The sequence below is a fragment of the Diorhabda sublineata genome, chromosome 8, assembly GCF_026230105.1.
Source record: "Diorhabda sublineata isolate icDioSubl1.1 chromosome 8, icDioSubl1.1, whole genome shotgun sequence".
Taxonomy (NCBI): Eukaryota; Metazoa; Arthropoda; class Insecta; order Coleoptera; family Chrysomelidae; genus Diorhabda; species Diorhabda sublineata.
Genome location: NC_079481.1, coordinates 28,096,148 through 28,110,755, shown reverse-complemented (window position 1 = coordinate 28,110,755; position 14,608 = coordinate 28,096,148). Strand labels below are relative to the sequence as shown.

The 14,608-nt window shown below is 32.9% G+C and overlaps 1 protein-coding gene across 2 annotated transcripts in view; it reads right to left on the bottom strand.

Moving 5' to 3' along the window:
• LOC130447323 (torso-like protein) overlaps positions 1 to 13,977 on the bottom strand; it is a 43,879-nt gene extending 29,902 nt beyond the window's left edge. Inside the window, exon 1 of one of the 2 annotated variants that reach the window (XM_056784078.1) lies at positions 13,920 to 13,977. In XM_056784078.1, the coding sequence (XP_056640056.1) occupies positions 13,920 to 13,946 (27 nt within the window). In that variant the 5' untranslated portion in view covers positions 13,947 to 13,977. Of the gene's footprint in view, positions 1 to 2,479; positions 2,610 to 13,919 lie in introns of those variants that run through there. The other variant, XM_056784080.1, reaches the window with a different exon arrangement.
• Positions 13,978 to 14,608: the final 631 nt, after the last annotated feature.

Sequence of the window (14,608 nt, the reverse complement as noted above, 5' to 3'; positions counted from 1 at the left end):
CGAATATGAACCTAGAGAATCCAGTTAGATAAATCTCTAAATTTTCGTTGCAAGCAAATTAAAAAAAATATGCTATATTTGATATGCAATTCCAAAAAAATTAAATAGTTTTTTCTTACTTCTTAGGCCTCTTTTTATATGTTTTGATGATGATTCATTTTGTTTTTAGATCTCTTTCATATAAGATATTATGAAAATAATCTCTTGCTGAACGATGGGCTGTACTTCGAATGCTAAGGCTTTCGTTTTGTACGATTATTTAATATCAAAGCGAACATTAGACACCTTACATTATTTATGAGACACCCTCTACGTTTTACTTGATTTCGTCTAGTTCCTAAATTAGATTGTTGAATTGTTTATATGAAATTGCACGGATACACTCTTATGAAAGTGTTATGTAAATAAAGAATTCATAACGCATTCATATTTGTTATACTCGTTCGACCATTATTACAATTTCACTTTCTCATTGGTCACCAAAAAAGTTTCGGTGCATTTTTTTTTCAATCAAATTTTGCAAGAAAATAATTAGATTAAAGATAATTTCTCGGTTGGAAAATCTACAATCCGTATCACAGCTTTTGAAATTCATTCTATATTCATTTTGAACAATAGAAGAAATGTTGAACATTCAAATTTATTATAAGAAGATAAATTCAAAACTTTGCATATTATTCTTATCTGATTCGTAATTTTTTCCAGCGGACACGGCCTTGTTTATTGATTAAATCAGTCTAGGTATTGATTATCTTCAAATTGCTATCGTTAATCTAAGTTATCTGGATAAGTTTATGTAATAGCACTTAGTCTAGAAGGGTCCTTAAATGATATAGGTGTAGAAAAACGTTGACCTCACGATTTATTTTTTATCTTCTGGGCACAGAAGAACTGTACGGCGGATGACCCATCAATTCCATGTTTTGACTGTTCAAAAAAGTTTTTTTCTGAACTGATGTGTGAGAGCTCGCATTGACGTGATGAAGAGTGAACTTCTGCGATTGGTTTCCCTGATTTTTTCGAATACTTCTGGCAAAGAAATGCAGGTGTACCATTTAGAATTGACCGTTCAAAGTTGCTCTAATGGAATGGTTTCCTTTGAAATAGGCAATCATCAAGTAGCAATCCGCTTACAAAAGAAATACTTCGGATATATTGGCAAAACTTTCTTCTAAATATGTTGCCATTTTTAGATGAATTATTTTTGGTATAATCGGTGTAATTTCATAACTTTTCCGGCACATTTTCGTTGTTCATTTTTTCATCATAATATTCAGGGATCAAAAAAATCGTCGGGAGAACCTTTCAACAATCAGCAAATAAACATTTATTCCATTTTAACTTCTGCAGAATACAATCTCTTCCAAGCCATACCATACAAAGGCTTGGAAAGCGTGTAAACTTTTCGTTTGCAAGTACATTAATGTGTTTCAGACGGCCAAGTTATACAGGCAAACGTAGCTGGAGCGGATTTTAAAATTCTGTCGGCTGTATCGATAAAAACGGAAAAGGAAATGTTTGATAGAGAAAGTGGGGATGCATGATCGGCACTAAACAGGCCCCAATATGTAAATGAGCTTGCCACAAGCTTCCTTTAACTTGTCTTCGAATCTCGGCATTATCCCGAGTCGGCGATAATCTCGCACAAAGTAATCCAAACACCGCTTGTGTTTGAGGACTTTTATCTAGGCTTGGCAAGCATGTATCTCGAATGTCTACATGCCTACAGTAGAGACTGAATTCGATAATCACTTCACAGTATCAAAATGGATCGTGCCGAGGAAAGCGCAAACGCAAAATCTCGAATTAGTTGAGTATCGCGCCATTTTCTTCAGATTTGGCGACCAGATATTATCGATTGTGCTAACCTCAATGGAAACTACGAGGTATATTCCACAATGGAAGTTCTATTTCTATGGCTATTAATAGTAGCGCTGCTATCGCTGTTCCGGACATGCACGGCATTTAAAAATGCAATTGATGAGGATCTTGAGCAAAATCGTAAGTTGACTGCTATGAAAAATTTCGAAGACTTTTGTCTGAACAATACAACAAATAGTGCAATTCAGGTTTGGAACACGCAACAAAAAAAGAAGCTGTGATGATTTTCTTTCTGGGATGAAATCTGGGGACACCCCAGAAACTAAATGACAATCAATGGATTAGAGGCACACTTTGTCTCAAATGAAAGTTAAGTCTTGACACCTAGAAAACATAATAAACACCACAACAAGCATCAAGGCAGTTTACCTTCAGTCTCTGAAGACGATAACTTGGTTATCGAAACGCCCGTCCTACAGAAATTAGGATTACTGCTAAAAGGTACGCAACTTACTTTGTGGATATACCTAGGATATTGGTGAAAATGGCAAATCTCATAATTTTTTATTGGAATTTAGTATTCATTTATAATTAGACTATAATATTTAAATAAATATAAATATTTTTAAACGGCCGATGATTGAAAGCAACAACATACCTGTTACTTGATAAAGTGCTATAAAAACTTATACGACACAAAATAATAACAATCACTTCCGAGAAGATACAACAAACTATTATTGTTTGTACTTATTTCAATTTATTTAATTGTTAACATCGCATAAATGAACAACAATCTCGTAACAATAATAATTAATTTGATAGTGCCAGAGAAACAGTAATTTTATCAATGTGATATCAAATATGTTGTATATGATAATTACATTATCAAAAATTACATTTTGAAATCAATCATGGGGAAGTACGCCACGCGTGTATTTTTTTAAATTTAATTTTTTATGTAACCTCGAAACAAGAATCTAAATGAATCGTTTTTTTTAAACGGGCGTTTAAAAAGTCCATTTTTTTTTCGATTTTCTGGTTTTGGTGGTTTTGTAGTCTAAACATTAGAATACATCAATTTTTGTTAAACAAACGATTTGTAGGAATGGGTCAAATCAGCATTTCAATTTTTTGGTTTATTTTGAAAGGGCGTAGGTCCACTTCCTCTATTGATTCTGTTGTTTGATTTCTGGACTTATTCCAAGGGTAAGAAAAGCTACTATTTACCACCTGATTTAAATATTATAAAACGATGTGGAAGTTGTACATGCAAAAACACCCTGAAGTTTTATTGGCAATATTATAGAGACAATTTCCTACTTTAAATAATGTAGCTAAACCAGCGGCAGTTGCAGAGCTCATGGTACATAAAAACATAAATCAAGAAGTAAGAAGTTTTACTTAGCACTGCGGCACGAACAGTCACAAGAAGGTAAAGATAAAAAACATATTTTGTCGTTAGCATTTGATTACATGAAAACTGTATCTATTCCTAAAATTCCCGTTCAGGAATTATACTACATGAGACAGTTGTTAGTTAATTGCTTAGGAATACACAATCTTAATAGTAACGAATAAGCACTGAGAAGGTTTGTTCTTAATAAATACCTAAAATCAGTACCAAACCAATACAGTGAGCTTCGTCTGTTCAGTGATAACTGTTCAGGCCAAAATAAACACCAAGCGATGTCAAGGATCTGCCGGTATCTGACAGATTCAGGTCGTTTCCAGAAGGCCACTCAGTATTTCCCTGTTTTCGGCGACAGTTTCCTCCCGTGTGACACGGATTTCCGAATAATATCTAAGGCTTTAAATAACTGACATATTATCGCAAAACTCATCACGGTTTAATAAGTTCGTGATGTTACGTCATCTAATATAGTTCTAAATTTCAAGAATGGCAAAATTTGCTTTACAAAGAATCGTGTATATCATGAGAAACAAAAGGAAAAAACACAGATAAGAAGGATAAAATGTACTTTCAGATTAATATTCTCTTTATGTTTGTTTTTGAATTTAAGTTAAAAGGTATTATTCATCACAACTTTTTACTGGCTAAGACAAAAGCGGATACTCTCTCCCCACCTTCGGTTAAGGCTTACCAAGATCAAGATATTGAAAAACTGAGAGCCTACATTCCAAACGAGCATCGGGGATTATTCGAAGAAATTTGTGACTGGCCAACTGATGACAGATCTCAAGAGATTACTAGCGATTGAAGAAGCCAACGATTACCCATAAATCAGAAATACGGCCTCAAATCTACATCTTTGATTTTTTTTCCTTCTTATAAACTCATTCAAGTAATTTTACTATCATTAGTAAATTGTAAACATTGTCTTACAACAAAAATAACAGTTTTTACTTGAAATTTAATAGTTTTTTATATCCTTGCAACTTGATTTTTTTAAAAGGACGGTACTTTCACATTTTAGAGCTATATAACTACATGAAGGATAAAGATAAAAGTGTAAATTTTGAATCCTTTTGTAAATTGAATTTCTTTACATGTTGAAATTTTTTAAAAAATATTTCAAGTGAAATATTTTGATTTAAACAGTTTTTATAGTTTTTCGAAAGTTTACTTTCTTGGACTTACGCCCGTTAAAAAAACCCGATTCAATTAAAGATTTGTATTTGAGAATATTCTATTTCTATAAAGAGGGTATATCATTAAAGTATTTTGATAAATTCTTTTTCTCATACAATACCTTGTAATGACATTATCGCTACAGAAATGAATGCAACAATAAATGTGTGACTGAATTGAATAATTAAACGGTCAATTGGTTTTTTTTTTAATTAGTTTCACCAGTCTGTTGAACAAAACTGTCACTTTTAAAATTAGTGACGCCTACGGTGACGGAACAACAAGTAGATTTTTCTAATTAAAATTTGCAAATGATGATGATTTGTGAGCAAGGAAACTCTGACAACCCTTTTATTGTATAGAAAAAAATACAAGCAGTGCCAATTAATAGAACCATTAAACCATATTGCTGTGACATAAAACAATTTTCTCATAGGACCCCTGTCGTTGTAGGCCTTTGAAGATGCGATATCAAAACTTATATTTAAGTATATTTTCTAAATTATACATTCGAACATTATGAATTTTTAATGGATGATTATGTTTGTCTATGTAGTATTTTAAAAATTTTTGGTTTAGGAAATATACTCAAATATAAATTCTGATTTCGCAATGCCTATAAATCACAAACAATGGGTCGTATGAGAAAATATTTTTCATGTCACAACATTATTCCTGAAACACCCTGTATAATAAATAGAGTGCGTTCATCAGTGACAAAGCTTTACACAAAGTTTGAAGTTGCCGCTTTGATCCGTTTCATTAGAGTAGAGCTCGACCATTAAGTCAAGTTGTTTTGGAAAATGTCTCAAATTGAGACATTTCAAATTCGGGCTGTTATAAAATTGTTGATTAGGGAAGGATTAAGACCAAAACAAATCAAAAACTGTAAGGAACCTTAAAAATTGGTCTAAATTGCTGCACTGGGGACGAGAATCAATCAGAATACCATTAAGTCAAGTTGTTTTGGAAAATGTCTCAAATTGATTTTCGGGCTGTTATAAAATTGTTGATTAGGGAAGGATTAAGACCAAAACAAATCAAAAACTGTAAGGAACCTTAAAAATTGGTCTAAATTGCTGCACTGGGGACGAGAATCAATCAGAATACCATTAAGTCAAGTTGTTTTGGAAAATGTCTCAAATTGATTTTCGGGCTGTTATAAAATTGTTGATTAGGGAAGGATTAAGACCAAAACAAATCAAAAACTGTAAGGAACCTTAAAAATTGGTCTAAATTGCTGCACTGGGGACGAGAATCAATCAGAATACCATTAAGTCAAATTGTTTTGGAAAATGTCTCAAATTGATTTTCGGGCTGTTATAAAATTGTTGATTAGGGAAGGATTAAGACCAAAACAAATCAAAAACTGTAAGGAACCTTAAAAAATTGGTCTAAATTGCTGCACTGGGGACGAGAATCAATCAGAATACCATTAAGTCAAATTGTTTTGGAAAATGTCTCAAATTGATTTTCGGGCTGTTATAAAATTGTTGATTAGGGAAGGATTAAGACCAAAACAAATCAAAAACTGTAAGGAACCTTAAAAAATTGGTCTAAATTGCTGCACTGGGGACGAGAATCAATCAGAATACCATTAAGTTAAGTTGTTTTGGAAAATGTCTCAAATTGATTTTCGGGCTGTTATAAAATTGTTGATTAGGGAAGGATTAAGACCAAAACAAATCAAAAACTGTAAGGGACCTTAAAAATTGGTCTAAATTGTTTCGCTGGGGACGAGAATCAATCAGAATACCATTAAGTCAAGTTGTTTTGGAAAATGTCTCAAATTGATTTTCGGGCTGTTATAAAATTGTTGATTAGGGAAGGATTAAGACCAAAACAAATCAAAAACTGTAAGGGACCTTAAAAATTGGTCTAAATTGTTTGGCTGGGGACGAGAATCAATCAGAATACCATTAAGTCAAGTTGTTTTGGAAAATGTCTCAAATTGATTTTCGGGCTGTAATAAAATTGTTGATTAGGGAAGGATTAAGACCAAAACAAATCAAAAACTGTAAGGAACCTTAAAAATTGGTCTAAATTGTTTCGCTGGGGACGAGAATCAATCAGAATACCATTAAGTCAAGTTGTTTTGGAAAATGTCTCAAATTGATTTTCGGGCTGTTATAAAATTGTTGATTAGGGAAGGATTAAGACCAAAACAAATCAAAAACTGTAAGGGACCTTAAAAATTGGTCTAAATTGTTTCGCTGGGGACGAGAATCAATCAGAATACCATTAAGTCAAGTTGTTTTGGAAAATGTCTCAAATTGATTTTCGGGCTGTTATAAAATTGTTGATTAGGGAAGGATTAAGACCAAAACAAATCAAAAACTGTAAGGGACCTTAAAAATTGGTCTAAATTGTTTCGCTGGGGACGAGAATCAATCAGAATACCATTAAGTCAAGTTGTTTTGGAAAATGTCTCAAATTGATTTTCGGGCTGTTATAAAATTGTTGATTAGGGAAGGATTAAGACCAAAACAAATCAAAAACTGTAAGGAACCTTAAAAATTGGTCTAAATTGCTGCACTGGGGACGAGAATCAATCAGAATACTATTAAGTCAAGTTGTTTTGGAAAATGTCTCAAATTGATTTTCGGGCTGTTATAAAATTGTTGATTAGGGAAGGATTAAGACCAAAACAAATCAAAAACTGTAAGGGACCTTAAAAATTGGTCTAAATTGTTTCGCTGGGGACGAGAATCAATCAGAATACCATTAAGTCAAGTTGTTTTGGAAAATGTCTCAAATTGATTTTCGGGCTGTTATAAAATTGTTGATTGGGGAAGGATTAAGACCAAAACAAATCAAAAACTGTAAGGGACCTTAAAAATTGGTCTAAATTGTTTCGCTGGGGACGAGAATCAATCAGAATACCATTAAGTCAAGTTGTTTTGGAAAATGTCTCAAATTGATTTTCGGGCTGTTATAAAATTGTTGATTGGGGAAGGATTAAGACCAAAACAAATCAAAAACTGTAAGGGACCTTAAAAATTGGTCTAAATTGTTTCGCTGGGGACGAGAATCAATCAGAATACCATTAAGTCAAGTTGTTTTGGAAAATGTCTCAAATTGATTTTCGGGCTGTTATAAAATTGTTGATTAGGGAAGGATTAAGACCAAAACAAATCAAAAACTGTAAGGGACCTTAAAAATTGGTCTAAATTGTTTGGCTGGGGACGAGAATCAATCAGAATACCATTAAGTCAAGTTGTTTTGGAAAATGTCTCAAATTGATTTTCGGGCTGTAATAAAATTGTTGATTAGGGAAGGATTAAGACCAAAACAAATCAAAAACTGTAAGGAACCTTAAAAATTGGTCTAAATTGTTTCGCTGGGGACGAGAATCAATCAGAATACCATTAAGTCAAGTTGTTTTGGAAAATGTCTCAAATTGATTTTCGGGCTGTTATAAAATTGTTGATTAGGGAAGGATTAAGACCAAAACAAATCAAAAACTGTAAGGGACCTTAAAAATTGGTCTAAATTGTTTCGCTGGGGACGAGAATCAATCAGAATACCATTAAGTCAAGTTGTTTTGGAAAATGTCTCAAATTGATTTTCGGGCTGTTATAAAATTGTTGATTAGGGAAGGATTAAGACCAAAACAAATCAAAAACTGTAAGGAACCTTAAAAATTGGTCTAAATTGCTGCACTGGGGACGAGAATCAATCAGAATACTATTAAGTCAAGTTGTTTTGGAAAATGTCTCAAATTGATTTTCGGGCTGTTATAAAATTGTTGATTAGGGAAGGATTAAGACCAAAACAAATCAAAAACTGTAAGGGACCTTAAAAATTGGTCTAAATTGTTTCGCTGGGGACGAGAATCAATCAGAATACCATTAAGTCAAGTTGTTTTGGAAAATGTCTCAAATTGATTTTCGGGCTGTTATAAAATTGTTGATTGGGGAAGGATTAAGACCAAAACAAATCAAAAACTGTATGGAAGCTTAAAAATTGGTCTAAATTGCTGCACTGGGGACAATAATCAATCAGAATACCATTAAGTTAAGTTGTTTTGGAAAATGTCTCAAATTGATTTTCGGGCTGTTATAAAATTGTTGATTAGGGAAGGATTAAGACCAAAACAAATCAAAAACTGTAAGGGACCTTAAAAATTGGTCTAAATTGTTTCGCTGGGGACGAGAATCAATCAGAATACCATTAAGTCAAGTTGTTTTGGAAAATGTCTCAAATTGATTTTCGGGCTGTTATTAAATTGTTGATTAGGGAAGGATTAAGACCAAAACAAATCAAAAACTGTAAGGGACCTTAAAAATTGGTCTAAATTGTTTCGCTGGGGACGAGAATCAATCAGAATACCATTAAGTCAAGTTGTTTTGGAAAATGTCTCAAATTGATTTTCGGGCTGTTATAAAATTGTTGATTAGGGAAGGATTAAGACCAAAACAAATCAAAAACTGTAAGGGACCTTAAAAATTGGTCTAAATTGTTTGGCTGGGGACGAGAATCAATCAGAATACCATTAAGTCAAGTTGTTTTGGAAAATGTCTCAAATTGATTTTCGGGCTGTAATAAAATTGTTGATTAGGGAAGGATTAAGACCAAAACAAATCAAAAACTGTAAGGAACCTTAAAAATTGGTCTAAATTGTTTCGCTGGGGACGAGAATCAATCAGAATACCATTAAGTCAAGTTGTTTTGGAAAATGTCTCAAATTGATTTTCGGGCTGTTATAAAATTGTTGATTAGGGAAGGATTAAGACCAAAACAAATCAAAAACTGTAAGGGACCTTAAAAATTGGTCTAAATTGTTTCGCTGGGGACGAGAATCAATCAGAATACCATTAAGTCAAGTTGTTTTGGAAAATGTCTCAAATTGATTTTCGGGCTGTTATAAAATTGTTGATTAGGGAAGGATTAAGACCAAAACAAATCAAAAACTGTAAGGAACCTTAAAAATTGGTCTAAATTGCTGCACTGGGGACGAGAATCAATCAGAATACTATTAAGTCAAGTTGTTTTGGAAAATGTCTCAAATTGATTTTCGGGCTGTTATAAAATTGTTGATTAGGGAAGGATTAAGACCAAAACAAATCAAAAACTGTAAGGGACCTTAAAAATTGGTCTAAATTGTTTCGCTGGGGACGAGAATCAATCAGAATACCATTAAGTCAAGTTGTTTTGGAAAATGTCTCAAATTGATTTTCGGGCTGTTATAAAATTGTTGATTGGGGAAGGATTAAGACCAAAACAAATCAAAAACTGTATGGAAGCTTAAAAATTGGTCTAAATTGCTGCACTGGGGACAATAATCAATCAGAAGACCATTAACTCAATTTGTTTTGGAAAATGTCTCAAATTGATTTTCGGGCTGTTATAAAATTGTTGATTAGGGAAGGATTAAGACTAATACAAATCAAAAACTGTATGGAAGCTTAAAAATTGGTCTAAATTGCTGCACTGGGGACAATAATCAATCAGAAGACCATTAAGTCAAATTGTTTTGGAAAATGTCTCAAATTGATTTTCGGGCTGTTATAAAATTGTTGATTAGGGAAGGATTAAGATCAAAACAAATAAAAAACTGTATGGAAGCTTAAAAATTGGTCTAAATTGCTGCACTGGGGACGAGAATCAATCAGAAGACAATTAAGTCAAATTGTTTTGGAAAATGTCTCAAATTGATTTTTGGGCTGTTATAAAATTGTTGATTAGGGAAGGATTAAGACCAAAACAAATCAAAAACTGTATGGAACCTTAAAAATTGGTCTAAATTGCTGCACTGGGGACAATAATCAATCAGAAGACAATTAAGTCAAATTGTTTTGGAAAATGTCTCAAATTGATTTTCGGGCTGTTATAAAATTGTTGATTAGGGAAGGATTAAGACCAAAACAAATCAAAAACTGTATGGAACCTTAAAAATTGGTCTAAATTGCTGCACTGGGGACAATAATCAATCAGAAGACAATTAAGTCAAATTGTTTTGGAAAATGTCTCAAATTGATTTTCGGGCTGTTATAAAATTGTTGATTAGGGAAGGATTAAGACCAAAACAAATCAAAAACTGTATAGAAGCTTAAACATTGGTCTAAATTGCTGCACTGGGGACAATAATCAATCAGAAGACCATTAAGTCAAATTGTTTTGGAAAATGTCTCAAATTGATTTTCGGGCTGTTATAAAATTGTTGATTAGGGAAGGATTAAGATCAAAACAAATAAAAAACTGTATGGAAGCTTAAAAATTGGTCTAAATTGCTGCACTGGGGACGAGAATCAATCAGAAGACAATTAAGTCAAATTGTTTTGGAAAATGTCTCAAATTGATTTTCGGGCTGTTATAAAATTGTTGATTAGGGAAGGATTAAGACCAATACAAATCAAAAACTGTATGGAAGCTTCAAAATTATAGACACCCATTTCCACAATAAGTTTTGTTTGATTTTGAGGATTCAAATACAGTCCAACCTCGATACTACGAATTTCAAGTGACCGAATAAAAAATCGAGGATCACGTTATAGGGAAGTTCAAAGGCAACGTTGGTTAATTTTGGTCGATGTTTGACCTGATGATACCGCATTTTCTAAAAAATAAAATAAAACTCCCATTGTGTTTACCGTAACACTAGACACGTGTTGACACGGTTTTTTTTTGGAAAGACGTAGACAGTTCAATAAATTAGCAGTTAAATACGCTATTGAGATCCTTAATAAGAAAAAAGTGATTTTTTTACCAGTATCGCTAAAAATTCGTTATATAGAAGTTTTGAAAAAGAAAATTCATTGTATAGAGGTAAGTTCTTTTACCAGGATCGTCAAAAATTTTACCGTAGATTTATAGAGAATTTAAAAAATTCGTGAACCGCAAATTCATAACACCGATTTAGACAGTTGTATCAAAAAAATGCTCGGCAAAATTAGCCGAGGGGTGTCCTCTTGCTTCACGAAAATTCTACAATGCACACTGCTTCGCTTTTCAAAGCTGTGTCTTCACAGAGATTTAGCATCCGCTATATAGCCTTGATCTGGCCCAACCCGACTATTTTAGTTTTGAAAAGCTTAAGGCAAAGTTAAGGAATAAAGATTTTACATCAACGATGAAATTAAACATGCGATGTACGGACAGTCTGATTCTAAAGATGCTCTTGTGGAACTAAGGGGAAAAAATATCTTGATAACTAATCACAATTTATTTATTTATGACTTTTCTTTTTGTGCTAGGCTAAGAACTCATCGACAACACTATGTACATCATTGAATTATTTTTATATCAAATTCGTTATATACTTAAGATAGAATGAAATCTATAACAGTAGCATTGTTTCTCTGTTAGCTATAGGCGAAATCAAAGTAGGTCATTGTCACTTTCGATTTCAATTCGGCCATTCATGAGAACCAATGTGCTAATTCTTGGCTAATATTGATAGAAAAATTAGTTTTTTTTTGTGGTGTTTACAAAATTATTCGGAGAGTGAACGCTATTCGTTATCAATTTTTCGGATCAACGGTTACCTTGATAAATATTTTTTTGTAACGGTTATGTAATTTGCCTCTTCTCTCGCTTATATATATACACTACCGGTCAAATGCTTTGACCCACCCCATAATTCATTCACTAAATTTCAAAATAATACACTTTAACAAATTTCTCTTCCATATTGTCAATTTTTTCGGTGCTTATGATTGTAGTTTAGTCCCATGTAGATCAGTGAGACGCAAGAACGTACTGTGATTTATACTTTTTGGACCAAGACATCTTTTTGTGAAGTTCGTATACGAATTGTTTTCTTTCTTGCATATTCAGACTTGTTAAGTTTTAAAACGGGCAAAACCAAGAAATTATCGGTTGAAACTCATGCATTAATCGCGAAGCAAAAGCATTGCCGCCGAATAAAAAATATCTCGACATAACGTGGACTATAACATGAATATACATCCACCAGGAGCTTTGAGGATAGAGCACGATCAAGGCAGTCTCGCAAAACCACTTAAAATAAACGTATTGTAATGGTCAGTTAACGTGATCGACGACTCACAGGCCCAAAGATAGCAGCTCAGATCACTGAATGTGGAAATTTGACTCCAAGTATTTCTACAGTGAAAAGAAGATTGAGAGACTCTGACCCTAAAAGAGTGGTAGTGGAGAAACCTCTTAATTAAGAGAGTGAAGTGGGCTTAAGAATATAAAAATTGGATACAAGAAGATTGGGAAAGAGTTTTATGGAGTGATGAGTGTAAGAAAATTGTTTGTGTGCTAGTCAAAGAAAAAACGGATATTAGTTATGTGTGTAAAACACGGCAGAGGCTCGGTGATGGCTGGGAATGTTTTGGAGAAACAACGAAAAAGACTATAAAAAATATAGAAGGAAAATATAATACGTTCTAACTAGCGTCTGCTTGGCAGAAAATTTCTCGAAGCTGTGCAAGGAATATTTGAAAGAATTGGAAATGAAGAAAGTACTGAAATTAATGATTTGGCCGTCACAGTTGCCCTGAACCTGAACCCGATGTAATCAAATAGACGACGATTATTTGTCGAAAGTGGTACAGGAAATGCCAAAATTGTATACCGAAATACTTACGGTTTGTGCTCTGCAAATTGTTTTTTATCTTTTTTTATGATGTATGTATGTAATGATGCATTACCAATTTCACAGAAAAAACAGCTTAAAAGCGCCTCACAGTAGGCAATCTTTGTCTTCGTTTGACAAATGACATTCCGCGCTAACTCTTTTTCACTCTAATTTGAATATTTATCATCTTTAACGGTCTGCAACCTTTATTTGCTGAAGGATTTAATTAGACAACCATAAATAGTAATAAATGCAAAAAATTAGCTTTAATTTGATATATAATTAATAAATGAACGTATAAATTTATCGAAATCATACCTGTTTACACCTGGCTGCGAAGAAGTGAGGCCAGGCGCGCAATGGCAACCGTGATTTTTTAGAATTTTTATGTGAATTGCCGCGTGATGTAGACGAGATTCTATTTGAAAAGCAAGAGAACGAAATGTTTTATAAATTTATAAATTAAAAGTACGGCTAAATTTTGATAGGCAGCCTGGTAAAAAAACATTTCACTAATTATAAATATGCATGAAAGTTTGGGTTTTAGCAAAAAATCGATGAGCGCACTAAGCCTGCAGCCGGATCTTAAACTAAAAGAACCGTCGCCGACGTAGAATCAAAAGCATTATGGGATGAACCAGGATCTGTTCATCTGTAAACTGTTCAAGAAATATCGCAAGATCTAAATCACCAAAACACCCCCTTTTCATTTTACAGATTGATCAAACAATAATATTATACATTTTTGTAACCATCACAAATAGTAAGACAATAATAAAAAATAAATTATTAATTTGGAAATATGTAAATTGGTTTTTGGGTATCATGGGGAAAATATTTTCGACTGATAAACACACTCCCGTGAATTCCGCGTTTAATAGAGTAAATCTGAATCAAGAACGTTTCGTTGCTTATCAATAACATTATCTACAATTGAATCACAAAAAATTAACTTACCACACAATGCCTCGTAAATTTAACCATTTTCAAACTACGTTCACTCAAAAAATAAGATGTGACTGAAATATATTACTGATAAAAAATTGCTTATGCTGACGTAGATGTCAATAATCTTTATTTCTCTTGAAAATAAAGCTGATTTGAATGAAAAAAAAAATGTTATACTAACAACAGCCTTTTTAAGAAGAAACCATGAACTTGAATACAATTCCACCAAATAATTTTCATCGTAAATTACATTTCATTACAATTTCACCACAATAAAATATATTTGTGCTCAACTGTATTATTAAAAGGTTCTTTGGAATATTTTTGAAGATCGTACAAAATTTTTGGATGCTAGTACGAAACTGAAGTCCGAGAGGAGGTGAAGTTTCCCTCAGTTTATCGACTGTAAGGATGTAGATATAAAATCCAATATACTCAACAATAAAAATCATTTTGTTTTTGCCGTTTTTAAAATCAACTAAAGTATGATTCAATTCGATTTGTTCTTTTCAATTTTCGGTACTTTTGCATCTATGTATTAACTTGTTTCAATGTCGCGATTCACCTTTCTTCTCTTACAATCGCGCCAAGCATCGAATTCAAGGACTCAGGTATGTTAATAACACTCAATCACCCCACCACACAAATAATTATATGTAATTCCAAATATAAAGTGCATATCTTCTTCGAATACACAC